The 15,016-nt window shown below is 42.0% G+C and overlaps 1 protein-coding gene across 2 annotated transcripts in view; it reads right to left on the bottom strand.

Annotated features, from left to right (window-relative positions):
- Window positions 1-15,016, bottom strand: part of ADD2 (adducin 2) — a 309,265-nt gene that overhangs the window by 81,244 nt on the left and 213,005 nt on the right. For both annotated transcript variants that reach the window (XM_069214100.1, XM_069214101.1), the window contains exon 10: window positions 6,957-7,214. In XM_069214100.1, the coding sequence (XP_069070201.1) occupies window positions 6,957-7,214 (258 nt within the window). The remainder of the gene's footprint in view (window positions 1-6,956; window positions 7,215-15,016) is intronic.

The following is a 15,016-nucleotide window of genomic DNA, read 5'->3' as shown; positions in this document are numbered from 1 at the left end:
GGGTCGCGGGGCCCCTGGGGGCCCCTGCCGTGCCCATGCCAATGGCATGGGCACGGCAGGGGCCCCCGTAAGAGGGCCCCAAAATGTATTTCACTGTCTGCCTTGCAGACAGTGAAATACGCGACGGGTGCAGTAGCACCCGTCGCACCTTCCCACTCCGCCGGCTCGATTACGAGCCGGCATCCTCGTGGGAAGGTCGTTTTCCCCTGGGCTGGCGGGCGGTTTAACTGGAACCGCCCGCCAGCCCAGGGGAAAACTCGTAATACCCGCCGCGGTCTTTTGACCGCGGCGCGGTAATTTGGAGGGCGGGTTCCTGGCGGGCGGCCTCCGCCGCCCGCCAGGGTCATAATGAGGCCCTTAGTCTTTATTTTGAAGATTTTCTTCAGCGGGACGAACCTGCCGGTCGAATCCGACCTCCTGGAGCCCTTGTCCGGATACGCGATGCTGGATTCCTCGGTGGAGATTTTTACCTTCGGACTTAGTCGTTTTTTCGAGGTGAAAATCCTTGGACCGGGGTAAACCTGGATCTTGATCCGACGTCCGTGGAGCCCTTCTCGGAAACGATGGCTGGGAGGTCCCGGTCAACTTTTTACCTTCGGACTTAGTCTCTTTTTTGGAGATTTTTCTTTACCGGGACGAACCACCAAGTCAGGCCGGGTCGCGGTTGAGGCAAGCCGGCTAGAATTTCCGCGGCGGGTCGGTCCCTCTCTGGAGCTTTTTTTCAAAAATTCTCAAATCTTCTCCAAACTTCTGGGGCTTCACCCAGATGTTCTTTTAAGGTTCTTTTGGGGTCCACAGCTCACCCCAAGGGTCCAGAAGTTCTGTGATGGTCCTTGGGGGGTGCGGACTTCAACTCCCAGAATGCACCTGGCGCAAACTCCTTTTTGGCCACTGGACAGTGGTCAGCTGGTCACTTTTCAGGAGTTGGTGCAGGGGGACTCTGGATAGCAATTTTTCACCTGTAGCAAACAGGGAGTCCCTCCTTGAACCAGTTGAAGCCAGGCAAAGTCCTTCTTGTGGTGAAGCCCAAGTGTGCAGCTAGTGCAGTCCTTCTGAGTGCAGGTTCCAGGTGCAGGCCAGGGGTCCAGCAGGGTAGTCCTTCTTCTCCTTTAGTTCTTTTCTTCTTGAAATCTGGCAGGGATCTGAGGTGTGGGGGCAGGTCTGCCAGTTTTATCCTTGCTCCTGGGTGAAAAGCAGGGGGGTCCTGGTTCTCCAATCAGGTACAGGGTCGTCCCCCTGTGATGACTACTTCCTGGGAAGTGTGGCAAAAATCCTTCCCAAAAGGCAACATTCTCTAAAAATCCAACATGGCTGAATCTGATTTTTGGAGGTTACATCTGGCTGAGCCCACCCACTGGTGTGGCTAAAAATCATAAACACACCCCTCTCCTGCCCTCTCCTAATCTAATCAAGGGGGCACCTAGTTGTCTGGGGTTGCAGGATGTGGGGGTGTTGCTGGTTGCTCTAAATGTCCTTCTCTGCCTTTGAAGACCAGTTTGGCAGCCCTCCCCCTTCCTGCCTCACCATCTGCTGAGGGGAGATTCTCTCCCACAAGCACATTCCTTTGTGTGAAGCCAGGCCACTTCACACCTCATCAAGGCAGCTTTGACTAAGCTGCTGCAGGCTGGCCAATCAGAGCACAGCAGCAAAAACAATGCAGGGCTGAAATTGGCAACTTTTTAGGTAAAGTCTAAAACTCTTTACCTGAACAAGTTATATTAAATCCAACAACTGGAAGTTGTGGGATTTATTACAACAATTAATTTGATACCAAATTCTTGGTATGCAACATTTAAGGAGACTTTAAAATTTAAAATAAAGTCTCCCCATTCTAGCCTATGAAGGCCATTTACTTCAATGAGGGAAAAACAAATTTGGCTGTTTTTACCTCACCAGGGCTTATAAATCTATTTTTATAAAGTCCCTGCTTATAGTTACATGGCACCCAGCCCTAGGGGCACATAGGGCACACCTTAGGGGTGACTTATATGTAAAAATAAGGTAGTTTAAGACTTTGGAAGTACTTTTAATTCCAAAGTCGAATTTGCATATAACTTTAATTTAAAAGCAGCCAGCAAGGCAGGCCTGCCTTTAAAATGACACTGGGCACCTCAGCAGTGCACCTAGGTGTGCACTACCTATGCTGTGGTCCCTAAACCTACATGCCCTACCATATACTAGGGACTTATAGGTAGGTTAACTTAGCCAATTATAATTAGCCTAATTTGCATATCCATTTTACACAGAGCACAGGCCCTGGGACTGGTTAGCAGTACCCAGGGCACCATCAGAGTCAGGAAAACACCAGCAAGTGGAAAATGGAGGCAAAAAGTTAGGGGGCCTCTGCAATCAGCCCTGTTTTCTCACAGGAATGTAATTTTAAATGTAGAAGAATCAGAGGGATGCCAGTTAGTTTAGAGAGTCCCAGCCAGTATTTTTCTACTCTCTAGATTATTTTTAATTAAATATTTATACATTTGTCTGACATCCCTACATTAAACAAAAATAACATTAAGGAAGATTAAAGTCGATTTATAACTTTTTGCCATTTTCCTTCACTTTTGTAAACATGATTTTATTCTCCAACTAAGTCAACTAAGAGGACGTGAACCTTGTGAAGAAAATACACTTGTGAACCTTGTGAAGAAAATTGTATCCAATTTTTTCTAAATTGTAGTTACAGAGGAGAAACATGTTTGAAAAAGCTAGGCTAGTATAGGAATAAAAAGTACAGGCAAATGTATGAGATCAATTAAAACTTGTGGCTTGTGGGGAGGGAGGACACAAGGAGAAGGGGAATACTACCTCTGCCTGGCACACGGCAGACTGCCCACCACATTTTAATATGCACTAGTCAAATGTTTCCTAGGGCAGAATGAGATACATTGTTCTGTTGGAAACTTAGAAGGTCACACTACACCAAATAAAGCTGGGTAACTACAAATATTCTGGTGCTGGAGCCCCAATGACCTATGGCAGGGTTTCCACTGTGCCAAACTGTAAATTGACCCCCTTATTGTAAAAACAAGCTAATATGTTTTGGAGTATGGGAATTAAAGTAGGTTAAACTTCTATTTAGGACATAGCAGCACAATCTTAAATTATTAGACTGAAAAGCACTTTGGGCCTCATTAAGAGTCTGCTGGTCTGAAATCTGAGGTTTATGACGGTCAGCCCAGTGGAAATCGAGCAACGGCATTGGCTTCAGCTCCTCATGAAGCCGAGGACAATGCTGTCCCAAAGAGGATGCTGCAAGCACCCTCAGAATGTACACTGTCTGCTGTAGGTGTGCCAATGCATGATCGATGCAGGGGCACCGGATAATGCATTGCAGGGGCACCGCTGTGGCCCTCCAGCATTTCTTTTCCGCCAGCCTTTTCATGGTGAAGACCCTACTCTGAAAAGGTTGGTGGAAAGGAGACTCATGATCAGCATGACAGCGCGGAGCTCAGTGCTGCCGTGGCTGACCACGACTCCGACCGATGCCATTCTGTCGGGAACCATTTTCCTGGCAGTGGCGGAGGTCCTCTGGTGGTCTAACCACCAGGGTCGTAATGTGATGGTCTGACTGCCAGGTGTGTAGCGGTCGAACCGCCACTGCTAGTTCATCTATTTAACTGGAGGTGCTCATAGCCACACCAGTATAGCGGCAGGCCCCAAATAACTCTCTAAAGTGCTGACAGTGAACAGGACAGTAAGGGGGTAATGGGCAGCGGGAAAGCCCCAGCAACGATGAAGCTGGCTCCGAATGGAGCCGGCGGAGTTGCTGGTGTGCGACGGGTGCAGTGGCACCCGTCGCGATTTTCAGTGTCTGCTTTGCAGACACTGAAAATCTTAATGGGGCCCTGTTAGGCATTGGGCACTGAGCATGGGCACTGCAGGGGCCCCCAGGGGCCCCACGACACCCGTTCCCGCCAGCCTCTTCCTGGCGGTGTGAACCGCCAGGAACAGGCTGGCGGGAAGGGGGTCGGAATCCCCACGGCGGCACTGCTTGCAGCGCCGCCGTGGAGGATTCCCTGGGGCAGGGGAAAACCGGCGGGAAACCGCTGGTTTCCCTTTTCTGACCGCAGCTTTACCGCCGAGGTCAGAATTGCCCCTGAAGCACCGCCAGCCTGTTGGCGGTGCTTCCTCCGTCCCCGGCCCTGGCGGTCCATGACCGCCAGGGTCGGAATGACCCCCTAAGTGTATACAAGACAAATGGATGGTATGAGGAAACTGTATAGAGGGGGCATGTACAAACATGTTGGTTCTTCCTTCACTTTAGCTATAATGTTTGAGTACATTTTGTTTTAATTCTGCTCATAATTATGTAAAGGGTTTCAGATTTATTTTCTTTATACATTGCTTATTTTCTGTCACCTAAACAAATTATACAATGAACTGATTTTACTTTCTCAAACATTGCATTTCTGTGGGACCTGACTTTGGTGAGGGGTTGACCACTGTGCAAGCTAAAAGAAAGAAGTGCTTGAGATGATTCAGCCCCTGCCCACGTGCGTGGATGATGCTATGGCTGACTCCGCAACCTCTGGGATTCTTTGCTACCTTGCATCCATCATAACCAGTTGTGAAACCTGTACCCCTCTACCAAGAAATATACAGAAGGTAAGAACCAATGCTCTAACTTGAGCAGTAAGAACACCTGAGCACACCTATTTCCAGATGGTCTCGGTACTTACCTGAAACCAAAAAGGAGAAACCAAATTCAGATCAAGACTCTATAGCTACCTGTGTCCATTTTCCAGGTTCCTGACCATCAAACCAATCAAATGCACTTCAATAAAAAGTTGCATTAGTAGTTTAATGTCAGAGAACATTCCTGACTATATTATGGATTAACAGTGTACATTAAGAGGTCAATGGTGGGATGTGAAGTGGAAGGGTGGATTGAAGATATGTGGAGATGACATCATGGGACAATTTAAGAAGGGCATGGATCAACTTGGGATTTCTCCATGCTACTCTGCTGTATGATCTGTTCAGATCCCCAGGTCCACCAATTAAAACAAAATCATTGTGAAAAGACGCAAGCTGCCTCCAGTAGCTGTTTTCAGTTTGGTCTGCATTACTCAAGACTATTTTGCTGCTCCCACTACGTTGCTGGGCTGCTTGGTTGGTGTACGGTGACTGCATGTCAGTTCTGTGCTCTAGTCATCTTGAATAACTGTAAACAGGGCCAAATAGCAATTCGAATGAACTGCAATACTGTGTATTACTAAGCCCTGTAGCTCCAGTAATTGCAATACAAATGCCAATCAGGAAATTATATTTTTCTCTATTCAAGAAACAAACATTGGCAATGTCAATAAGTCTGTTTTTTATATTAGTGGAAGTGTTTAGAAATAGTTGGCTGATCTTGTGTGTGTTGCCCCAGCTGCCCTGACAATCATCTGTACCATCAAATAACTGTTTGATGAAAGTGAGTTAGAAAAACATATCTTTTTATGTGGTCAACTCAAAAGCATACATAGCTACATTTTGCACAGTAGAAAAAAGGCAAGCATTTCTGCTGCATCTTTAAGAAAACCTCTGAAGGTAGAGGTCTTGTGTACAAAAACCTATAAACCTGACAACATAATAAAGCAAATGAGCCTGCATAGGAAATTAGTAAATAGCGCTGAACTTTGTAACAAACTATGACAACCAAATAGCAGGCACCTATGAAACAAAATAGCCATAAATCATCAGCAATTAGAATGTATAAGTAAAGTAAACATTTTAAAGAACACATGGAAGGATTACTTGATGCCACATCACCAAAACCTAATAGAAACTGAAACAGCACAATGTATGAAGGGAGTGACCCAAAGGCCACTCTGTGTAATGTCCATTGTCTTTTTTTGATGAATAGATTACATGAGTTATTTCTGTTGGCAATTCTAAAAAAAAGTAAGTATTTTCGGTTTGCTAAGTATGTATGCGATAAATATTTTATTTTGTCATGACATATTACTTTTGAGATGTAAAATATTATTCGATGCATTACAATTCAGGCACCCCCTGGAGATGGTATGACACACTGAACCACCAATATCATGAGGAATTGTGAGGCACATTCCAGCCAATAGCATGAAGTAGCATGAGAGACATACCACGGTACATATATTTGATAAAATTGGTAGCAAAGGATCTTGCAGACAGTAGCACTGTCAAGCCCAATCTAACAACTATAGCTCTAAGGACAAACGCTGTCAAATGAAATACAAATACCATTTGGTCCCCTCTGTGTTTTACCTATTGAAAATGGAGGGCACACCCCAGAAACTATGACTATTGACACTAATACTTACTCTGTTAGTATCAATAACAGTTTTAACATTCAACGGTGTAAAATTTAAGGCTGGAATTACCCATATGAAATGCAATGTTTGAGAAACAGAATAATCATATTAAGCTATATTTAAAAGTGGCAGAAACAGAAAAAACACCAGAAAAGGAGTAACTCCCAATTTGCAGATTAAAATGCAGATTAAGATGAGCTATTGCCCCATGAGGCATATCTCCTGCTCAACCACTGTCTCCATCAATGTTTCCATCAAGCCCTGTTGTTGATCCCATAACACAGGGCTGTAAAGCACCCACCAGAGCCACATGAACTGGTCTGAAACTATTCCTGGTGGTCTTAACTCTACGAAAGACCACCATCCATAACCCAGCAGGTTAGAGAGATTAGTGTGTGGGCAGTGACAGTGTAATTTAAGTAAAGGAAACATTTTCAGGGCCCATATTTGGTGTCAGAAGTTCAGCCAATATTGAAAGATAATGTTGGATTTTTTTAAATTACATTTTCCTTCACCAAACTGAATTATCCCCTGGCAGATACAGCAATTTTCACCAGCTGGCAGAGGCTGTAATTTTCTTACAAGGGGGACAGAAAGGCCAATTACCACCCATTAAATATCAGACTGATACTTTACTAAATCATTTGGGGAATGATCAGTTAAAATTATTCCTACCGTTGTTTTCGTCCTTGGGCTGCCAACATACCGTGTTTCTTCCTCAGCACAACTCACACGCAAGTACGTATTGGGCGTATTTAGCCAACGTGTTTTTTCCTTTTGCTGCTTCTGCGTGTGTTGGCGAAGAGAGGAGAGAGGCAATATTTCATCTTCAAAAATAAAAGCAGTGACAGTTGCAGGTATCTCAACCTCACTTTTATGTCTGCTCTTTTCCTGAACAAATGGATGGCGGTATGCATAACCAGTTCTGTACCCCTGGGAAGACAACATTATTAATTATTTTGTTAATCTTAATGTTCATATCCTAAGTTTATATTATATAAACACTAGCTATGGATTCTATCAACAAATACATCAGAGCACATAGGTATTTTACATATTGTACTTCATCTAATAAAGAGCAAGGAAAAAGTTACTTACCTTGTAAGCATCTGTTTGGTGAATGACAAGAATGTTGAAGTAAACATTTTGTGTGACATGAATATTGTGTCAAAAATATAGTGACTACCAAAATATCATGGAACAGTGTATTTAAGGAATAAAATATTGTTTTTAAGAATACTGTTGTATTTAATGTTGTTGACTTTAATACAGTTCAAATTAATATTGTTTCTATTAATTGTGTATATATTAGTATATACATTTTAACTTCTTTAACTGCCAGTTTGGTTAGTATAATTGTTATTTTTAAGCATGTTGTTTGTAATTTTAAAAGTGTATTTTTTATATGTTATTAGTAATTGATAATGTAGTAGTATGATGTGGGTAAGCAGGTCAATAGGGTGGAAGTTACTTAATTATAATTCATTTAATTTTAATATTTTTATTATCAATTATAAAAATCGATTAATTGTTCAATTGTTGTTTTATTTCTTTAAGTTTAACATGTTATTATTATCTTTATTTTTTAATTTATGTTCCTAATTTATATGTTAATAGTAGATTGTTAGGTTTGTTGGGGATCAGGGTGGGAAGGGAATTAAATTAGAATTACTTTAATGTATATGTTCATTAATATTTTATTGTACATTACCTACCTAGCTGATTAATATCTTTTTTTAATTGTTCAATAGTTATTTTATTTATGTTTAATTTGTGAATTTGAATCAATATGTTCATTTTATAATTGTGTTTAAAATGTATATTTTAGTTGTGGGTTATCAGATGCGTAAGGGAACACGGTGGGAAGTTGTTTTTAATTTAAGTAATATTTTCAATTAAATAACTATTTAAATGTTTTTGGGCTGAAGGGAGGAAAGTGAATTTAAAATTAATTATTTTTTTATTTTTTTGTACTTTTTAAATATATGGTCATTTTTTTAAAAATATTAAATATAATTTAAAAAGGTACTGCTATTTTAGCGTTTTCTAGAAAACAAATATGAGTTTAAACCCTGTATGTAAGTCTTACAAAGTTCAACACATTTCCTACTGTTGTTCAAATTGGATTGAGAATACAACCCCTTCAAAGTCCAACACTTTTCCTATTGTTGCTTAAACTGGAGATAGAATAGTAAATGTAACCCCCCATTAAGTACAACACTTTCCATACTGCTGTGTAGACTGCAGTGGGAATAGTAAATGTAACCCCTCCGAAGTCCAATACTTTGCCTAGTGTTGCTAAGACTTGAATGGAAAAAGTAAATCTAACCCTTCCGAAATCCAACACTTCCCCTACTATTGTTTAGACTGGAGTGGGAATGGTAACTCCAACCTTCCAAAGTACAAAACCTTTTCTACTGTTGCTTAGACTGGAGTGGAAATTCTAACTATAACCTCTCCAAAGTCCAACACTTTCTCTAGTATTGCTTAGACTGGAGTAGGTATAATAAATTCAACCCTCCAAAGTCTAATAATTTCCCTACTGTTGCTTAGAGTAGAGTGGAGATTGTAAATCAAACACATCTGAAGGTCAACAGTTTCCCTATGTTTGCTGAGACTGGAGTGGAAATAGTAAAGCTAGTCCCTCTAAAGTCCAGCTCCTTCCTTAATTTTGCTTAAATTGTGGTGGGTATATTAAATCAAACCCTTCTGAACTATAATACTTTCCCTAACGTTGGTTAGAATATTTATACTATCTTTAAAATTGTTATTTAATTTGATTTGTTAATATTTTGTTTAATGCCTACATTGTTTTTAGAATTAAAAAATAATTATTAGTTTTTTTATCTTTTACACTTTATATACATATATATGTATATATTATATATACATACTCTTTGAATGTTTTTGTTTTGCTTAATCTTAGAGTAATTTTGTAAGTGCTTTAAATTATTTAAATATTGGTATTATGTTTTTAAAAATATATATTTTGATGAACAACATTAAATAAAACGTTTTATAGGTTTGTCTTAATATTTAAAGTAGATTATATTTTGTTTGTTGTACATATATGTGTGAATTTGTACTTTATTTTATTGTTAATATTTATATTTAAATGTATTTTAGAAAAATGTTTACTTGTTACATTTTTAAACACATTTTAAAAATATATGTGCATACATATACATACATATATCATAAAATAAATAATGAAAACTATAACCTTATTTTATTTTTATCTGATTAAATATTGTAAATCAATTAATTTGATTAATTATTCGTCAAAATAAAATTGTATTTAAAACAAAATATATTCCTACCTGTTTCTGGTCCATATTCTGATCCACAATATTTCTGGCAGTATAGTTTAATTATTCCCATTACAGATATATCAACATAATATTATGATTATTCGTCAAAATAAAATTGTATTAAAAAAATATATATTCCTACCTGTTTCTGGTCCATATTCTGATCCACAATATTTCTGGCACAATATTTTAGTTATTCCAATTATAAGTATAGCAACACAATATTTTGTTAAACAATGTTTTTGACATATTTGTGAGTTGTGATTTTTGTTGTTCACAATGTTCTGTCAAACAAGCCATCTGTTTGTAACAGGCAGTGCTGCAGATTCACATGCTTTGCATATTACTGCCATCTAGCATTGAGCTCAATATAATTTTTTCTATGAAGAAGCTGTAGAGTAAGAGTACATATATATGCCCTGTGCATTGTAATTATCTAAATAATTACCAGTGAATAAAAATACCACATGCAATCACCTCCGGCTTCGTGCATGTGAATCTACAGAATTATAAAATGCAAACAAATGCTTGCAGCTTAACACTTTTCATTTGTAGCGTGTGTGGTTGTAGATACATATGCTTTGTATTGACTTTAAAGCAGTTTCCTTTCAGTGGTGGCTAGATGAGGTAGAATTTTTAAACAAATGGGCTCATTATTACAATGCCGCTGGGAGGATGCCACCGCCATGCCGGCGTCATCCCCCCAATCGTATTACAATGTTCCCACAGGGCTGACTGGCAGGAACATTGTATTATGACATTCCCGCCACTCAGACTGGCGGGAATATTACTACTGTATTGGTCTCGCCTCCCTTAATGAAGCCGAGGCCAATACCATAGCATACCAGCACCCTCAGAAGAGGATAGTGCTGGGCAAATGGGCCCCTGCACTGCCCATGCCATGAGCAGTGCAGGGGCTCCCCTGTGGCCCCTGGCACTGGCTTTCCGCCAGCCTTTTCACAGTGAGGTGACCAGCATGGAAAGGCTGGTGGAAAGCTAAGTTGTAATCAGCACAGTGGCACGGAGTTCAGCACCACCGTGGCTGAGCACAACTCAGACCTCCATCTACGTATCAGGAACCATGTTCCTGGCAGTGATGGCAGTCCCCTGGAAGGTCCCCTGGTGGGTCCACCCGCCTGCGCTGTAATGTGGCGATAGGACCACCTGGAGTACGGTGATCTGACCGTCACTGCAAGTCTGGCAGTCCACGGACCGCCAGACTTGAAATGAAGCCCAAAGTTCTTAACACAGTTAGGGCAACCACAACTTGCTGACGCGCAAATATATCAAAGTAATACTTCACTAAAATGTGTAGTGTTGACCAAGTTGCTGCTTTACTGATATTAGATAAGACTAAGTTGCAAAAGAAAGCCATATTGTCTTCCTTTCACATGCAGAGTAAGTCCTAGGAGGCACTGAGAGCACTAACTTAGCCTTGGCCTAAGAAGGCTGACTGCATTCATATATCTTGCAATGACTGCTTTGGAAATTGGCTGACCCTTACACGGTTTAGCATATGCAACAAGAAGTTGGGTAGTATTACGAAAAGACCTAGGGACTGTTTCAGATGTCAGCAGAGGGGGGAATACTCTGTCACAAATGTGAAGAACATCCTGTCAGCCATATTACAATCCCATGATATCCTATTGGGATCGTAATACAGCGGCAGGGATATCCGTCACATATGTGATGGAGTATTCCATCCACCAACATCAAAGTCAGGCCCGTAGTCATGTAAATATAATACATGAGTGCCTGACTAATATTTAATGGGTGTAATGCTCTCTCTGCAACAGAATTGGTTAGTGAGAATAAAATGGGCAGCTTAATACTATGATTCAAATGGAGAGGTGAACTACCTTAGGGAAGACGTTGTGTTTGGGTCAAAGGACTACTCTTGTCCATGTCTACCACAATGAATGTTTCCTGAATAGTTAATAGTTGTAACTCACTAATTTGCCTGAACAAAATTATAGCCACAAGAAATGCCACCTTCTACGGAAGGAACTGTAATTTACATGAATGAAGAAGTTCAAAAGGTGGTCCCATAAGCCAGAAAGGACCTACAAGTGTTCTGAGGGCGTATCACCCTTTTAAGACCTTTTGTGAATACTTGACTACATAAATCCTAAAAAGGGGTGCTTGTTCCTTACTCTGCATGTATTTGGAAGTATATGCCAGACCTGTCTTTTTGGAAATGTAAAAGGTAGGAAATTATGTTCTGCACTGTAACACCGAAGACAACCTACTACTTCGAGATGCAGTAAGTGAAAAAATGTTTCCTCTTTACTGAGTAGCATGCACACGTACTAAGACTAAATGTCTCTTGCTATATTGACATACACTCCTCAGATAGGTGTGCTATCTAAACTCATAAGAACCAAGGTGCCGCATCATTGATTGAGTGGTTTGGTGTCTGGATGCCTCATTATGCCTTGCTGTTGAGTGAGAAGACCCAGCCTGACTGGAAAATTCTCATGGAGACTTTTCTAGTACCCTCAAGGGCCAAGGTTGTTGGTCCCATGTTGGTGCCACTAGAATGAGGGTCAATGAGACCTGCAGGATTTACATGCAAAAACAAATTGAATGAGTGCTAGAAGTGGAAATGCTTAGGCATATATTCCTGAGCAGTTCATCTATAGTTCATTGTCCATGGACAATGGGTGACTTGAGAGACAATTTGTCATTTTGCATTTTTCTTGAGTAGCAAAAAAGTCAATTACTGGGCTCCCCCATTTGTGGAAGCATCTTGGTAACACTTGTACGTGTGGTTCCCACTTGTGGAAATATCTTCCTGCTTGGGAGGTCCACAAAGTCATTGGTGAACCCTGGAAGGTGTTCCGCCGAGGGCAGTATGTTGCAGCAGGTTGTCCAGTGCCAGATCTGTTGTGCCAGGCCAGATACCAGAGGGAAATAGGTGCCCCCTTGCTTTTGTATGTAATACATCACTGTTATGTTGACTGTCTTTACAAGGACTAACTTGACATGGATGAGTGAATTAAAAGCTTTGAGTGCTGGGTAAATAGCTAGTCATGCCATGTAGTTGATATGCCCTAGTGACAAGGGGTCCAGGTACCATAGACGGTCATGTCACCAAGATGTGTGCCCTAGTCTATGAGCAATGCCGCAGATTTGGAAGAGGGTTCCAGGAATGGGCTGCTTAACAACACATTGTTGCTGTTTCACCCCCTGCAGAAACTGCTAAGTGCTTGTCTTTAACACTAGAGCCCAGGTTTACAAACATTTTTTGAAGTGTTTGCATCTCCTGCAAAATGTATTTTTTTACTTTGTACTATTAAGTTGCCTGAAAGTAAAGCAAAGTGGTGTTCTGCTTTACTCTGCATCAAAGGAGTGTTACTTGGGTGGTACAAGGCTGTTCCCATGCCAATGTGACTGCTGAATTGGGGCGGAAGTCCAATTCCCCACTGTGTGATAACTGGAGTTTGAAGAACCTCTGTTGGACCAAATACTGTATATCAAAAGCTACTTTATGCCAAACGATCCCATCAGGAACTGGTATGCTGAACTGTTCACAGGGGACAAGTTTTGATGGGCCTTATGTGAGGAGTAAAGGTGGTTTCAGGTCCTCGTCCACAAGTTCAACTGCAGAGCATTCAGGAAGGTAATGAGCATGTATGAATAAGAAGAAAACGATGACAAGCCCAATCCAAAGGAGGATGGCAAGTACAGTTACTAAGATCCACAGGTAGTTCCAAGGGCAAATAAAGTAGTTAACTAAGAGCCAATTTATCAGCTTACATGGTTTTGAAAATGATGTCGCAGAAGAAGTGGATGGATCAGAGAAGGAGTCACTGCGATCAACAAAATATCTAGAAGCAGTTAGTGCAAAAGCTGGAGCCATGCCAGAAGGGGAGAACTAGCAGAAATCTCCCTTGGTGGTTCGATGTAGACAATTCCATCAGTTTGAGTTGAATTTGAGTAGTAAGGTTTGTTGTTTTGGTCCCTTCTTGTCGCTGATGAAGATAGTGGTACTAATGAAAGATTATTTTTCACCCTCCCCAAGCTTAGGGAAGTGTCAGCATTGCTGCTCAAAACCTGTAGAGGAACTTCCTGGTCCATACTGAGAGGGATTCAGGAACTACCCAGGAGTCCTCTAGGTCTGCTGTGTGGGATTGGCCACAAGATCTAACTTGACATTCTCAATGGGGACAAAGTAGTGTTCGTTTGATACAGGCAGCGGAGGTATTCCAATGACTGGAACCGGTGCACGATATGAAGGACCAAACTCCTTTTTCACAGCAATCTTTTCTTGTGCTAGATCCCCAACTTTCAGAATCCAGCTGGTAGATGTTATTGGTGTATCCTTTATTCCCAAGGAGGCAGCACAGGCAGACGTGTTTCCATCATGGAACTATTGCAATTCCTCAAAGACAGTGACATATTCATCATGTCAAAAGGTGTGTCTGCTGCCTCCATGCCAGAGCCCTCAAGATCCTCAGGATCTGTACATATATTTGTGCCCTGAACATCACCTCATATGTGGTGCGCCCTCCCAGGGTCCTTCTGGGCAGACTGAGTGCTCTCTGGACTCCATACATGTGACTAAGTCAACTACGACTTGTGCCTAATACTCTTGCAGATAAGGACAGATTTAAGTCTCAATTCAATGAAGAGGAAACCACCAAAATCATGAGCACCATCCACTCCGGCTCTCCCGTTGACCCCTGCCCTCACCACATCTTCAATAAGGCCAGCCAAGTCATCGCTCCCCAGATCCGGACCATCATCAACAGCTCCTTCGAGACCGCCATCTTCCCAGAAAGCTGGAAACACGCCCAAGTCAACGCCTTGCTCAAAAAGCCCAAAGCCGACCCCGAAGACCTAAAAAACTACCAACCTATCTCCGTACTCCCCTTCCCTGCGAAGGTCATCGAGAAGATAGTCAACAATCAACTTTCCCGCTTCCTGGAGGAAAAACAGCCTACTCGACGTCTCCCTGTCTGGATTCCGTAAAAACCACAGCACCGAGACCGCCCTCATCGCCTGCACCGACGACATCAGGACCAGGCTTGACAAAGGTAAAACCGCTGCCCTCATCCTCCTCGACCTTTCAGCAGCCTTCAACACTGTATGTCACCACACCCTTCGCACACGCATCTTCGACGCCAGAATTCACCACAGAGCCCTGGACTGGCTCACCTCCTTCCTCTCTGAAAGAACACAAAGAGTTTGCATCCCCCCGTTCCGGTCAAAGGCCACCAAGACCATCTGCAGAGTCCCCCAAAGATCCTCACTCAGCCCCACCCTCTTCAATATCTACATGGCTCTGCTCACCAACATCGTCCGATCCCACGGCCTCAACATCAACTCCTATGCTGACGACACTCAGCTCATCGTCTCCCTCACCAAAAACCCCGCAACCGCCAAGAACAACCTCCACACCGGACTCCATGCTATTGCCAA

This window comes from Pleurodeles waltl, chromosome 11, assembly GCF_031143425.1.
Source record: "Pleurodeles waltl isolate 20211129_DDA chromosome 11, aPleWal1.hap1.20221129, whole genome shotgun sequence".
Lineage (NCBI taxonomy): Eukaryota > Metazoa > Chordata > Amphibia > Caudata > Salamandridae > Pleurodeles > Pleurodeles waltl.
Note: the sequence above shows the minus strand (reverse complement) of the source record. Positions and strands in the feature narration are given on the sequence as shown.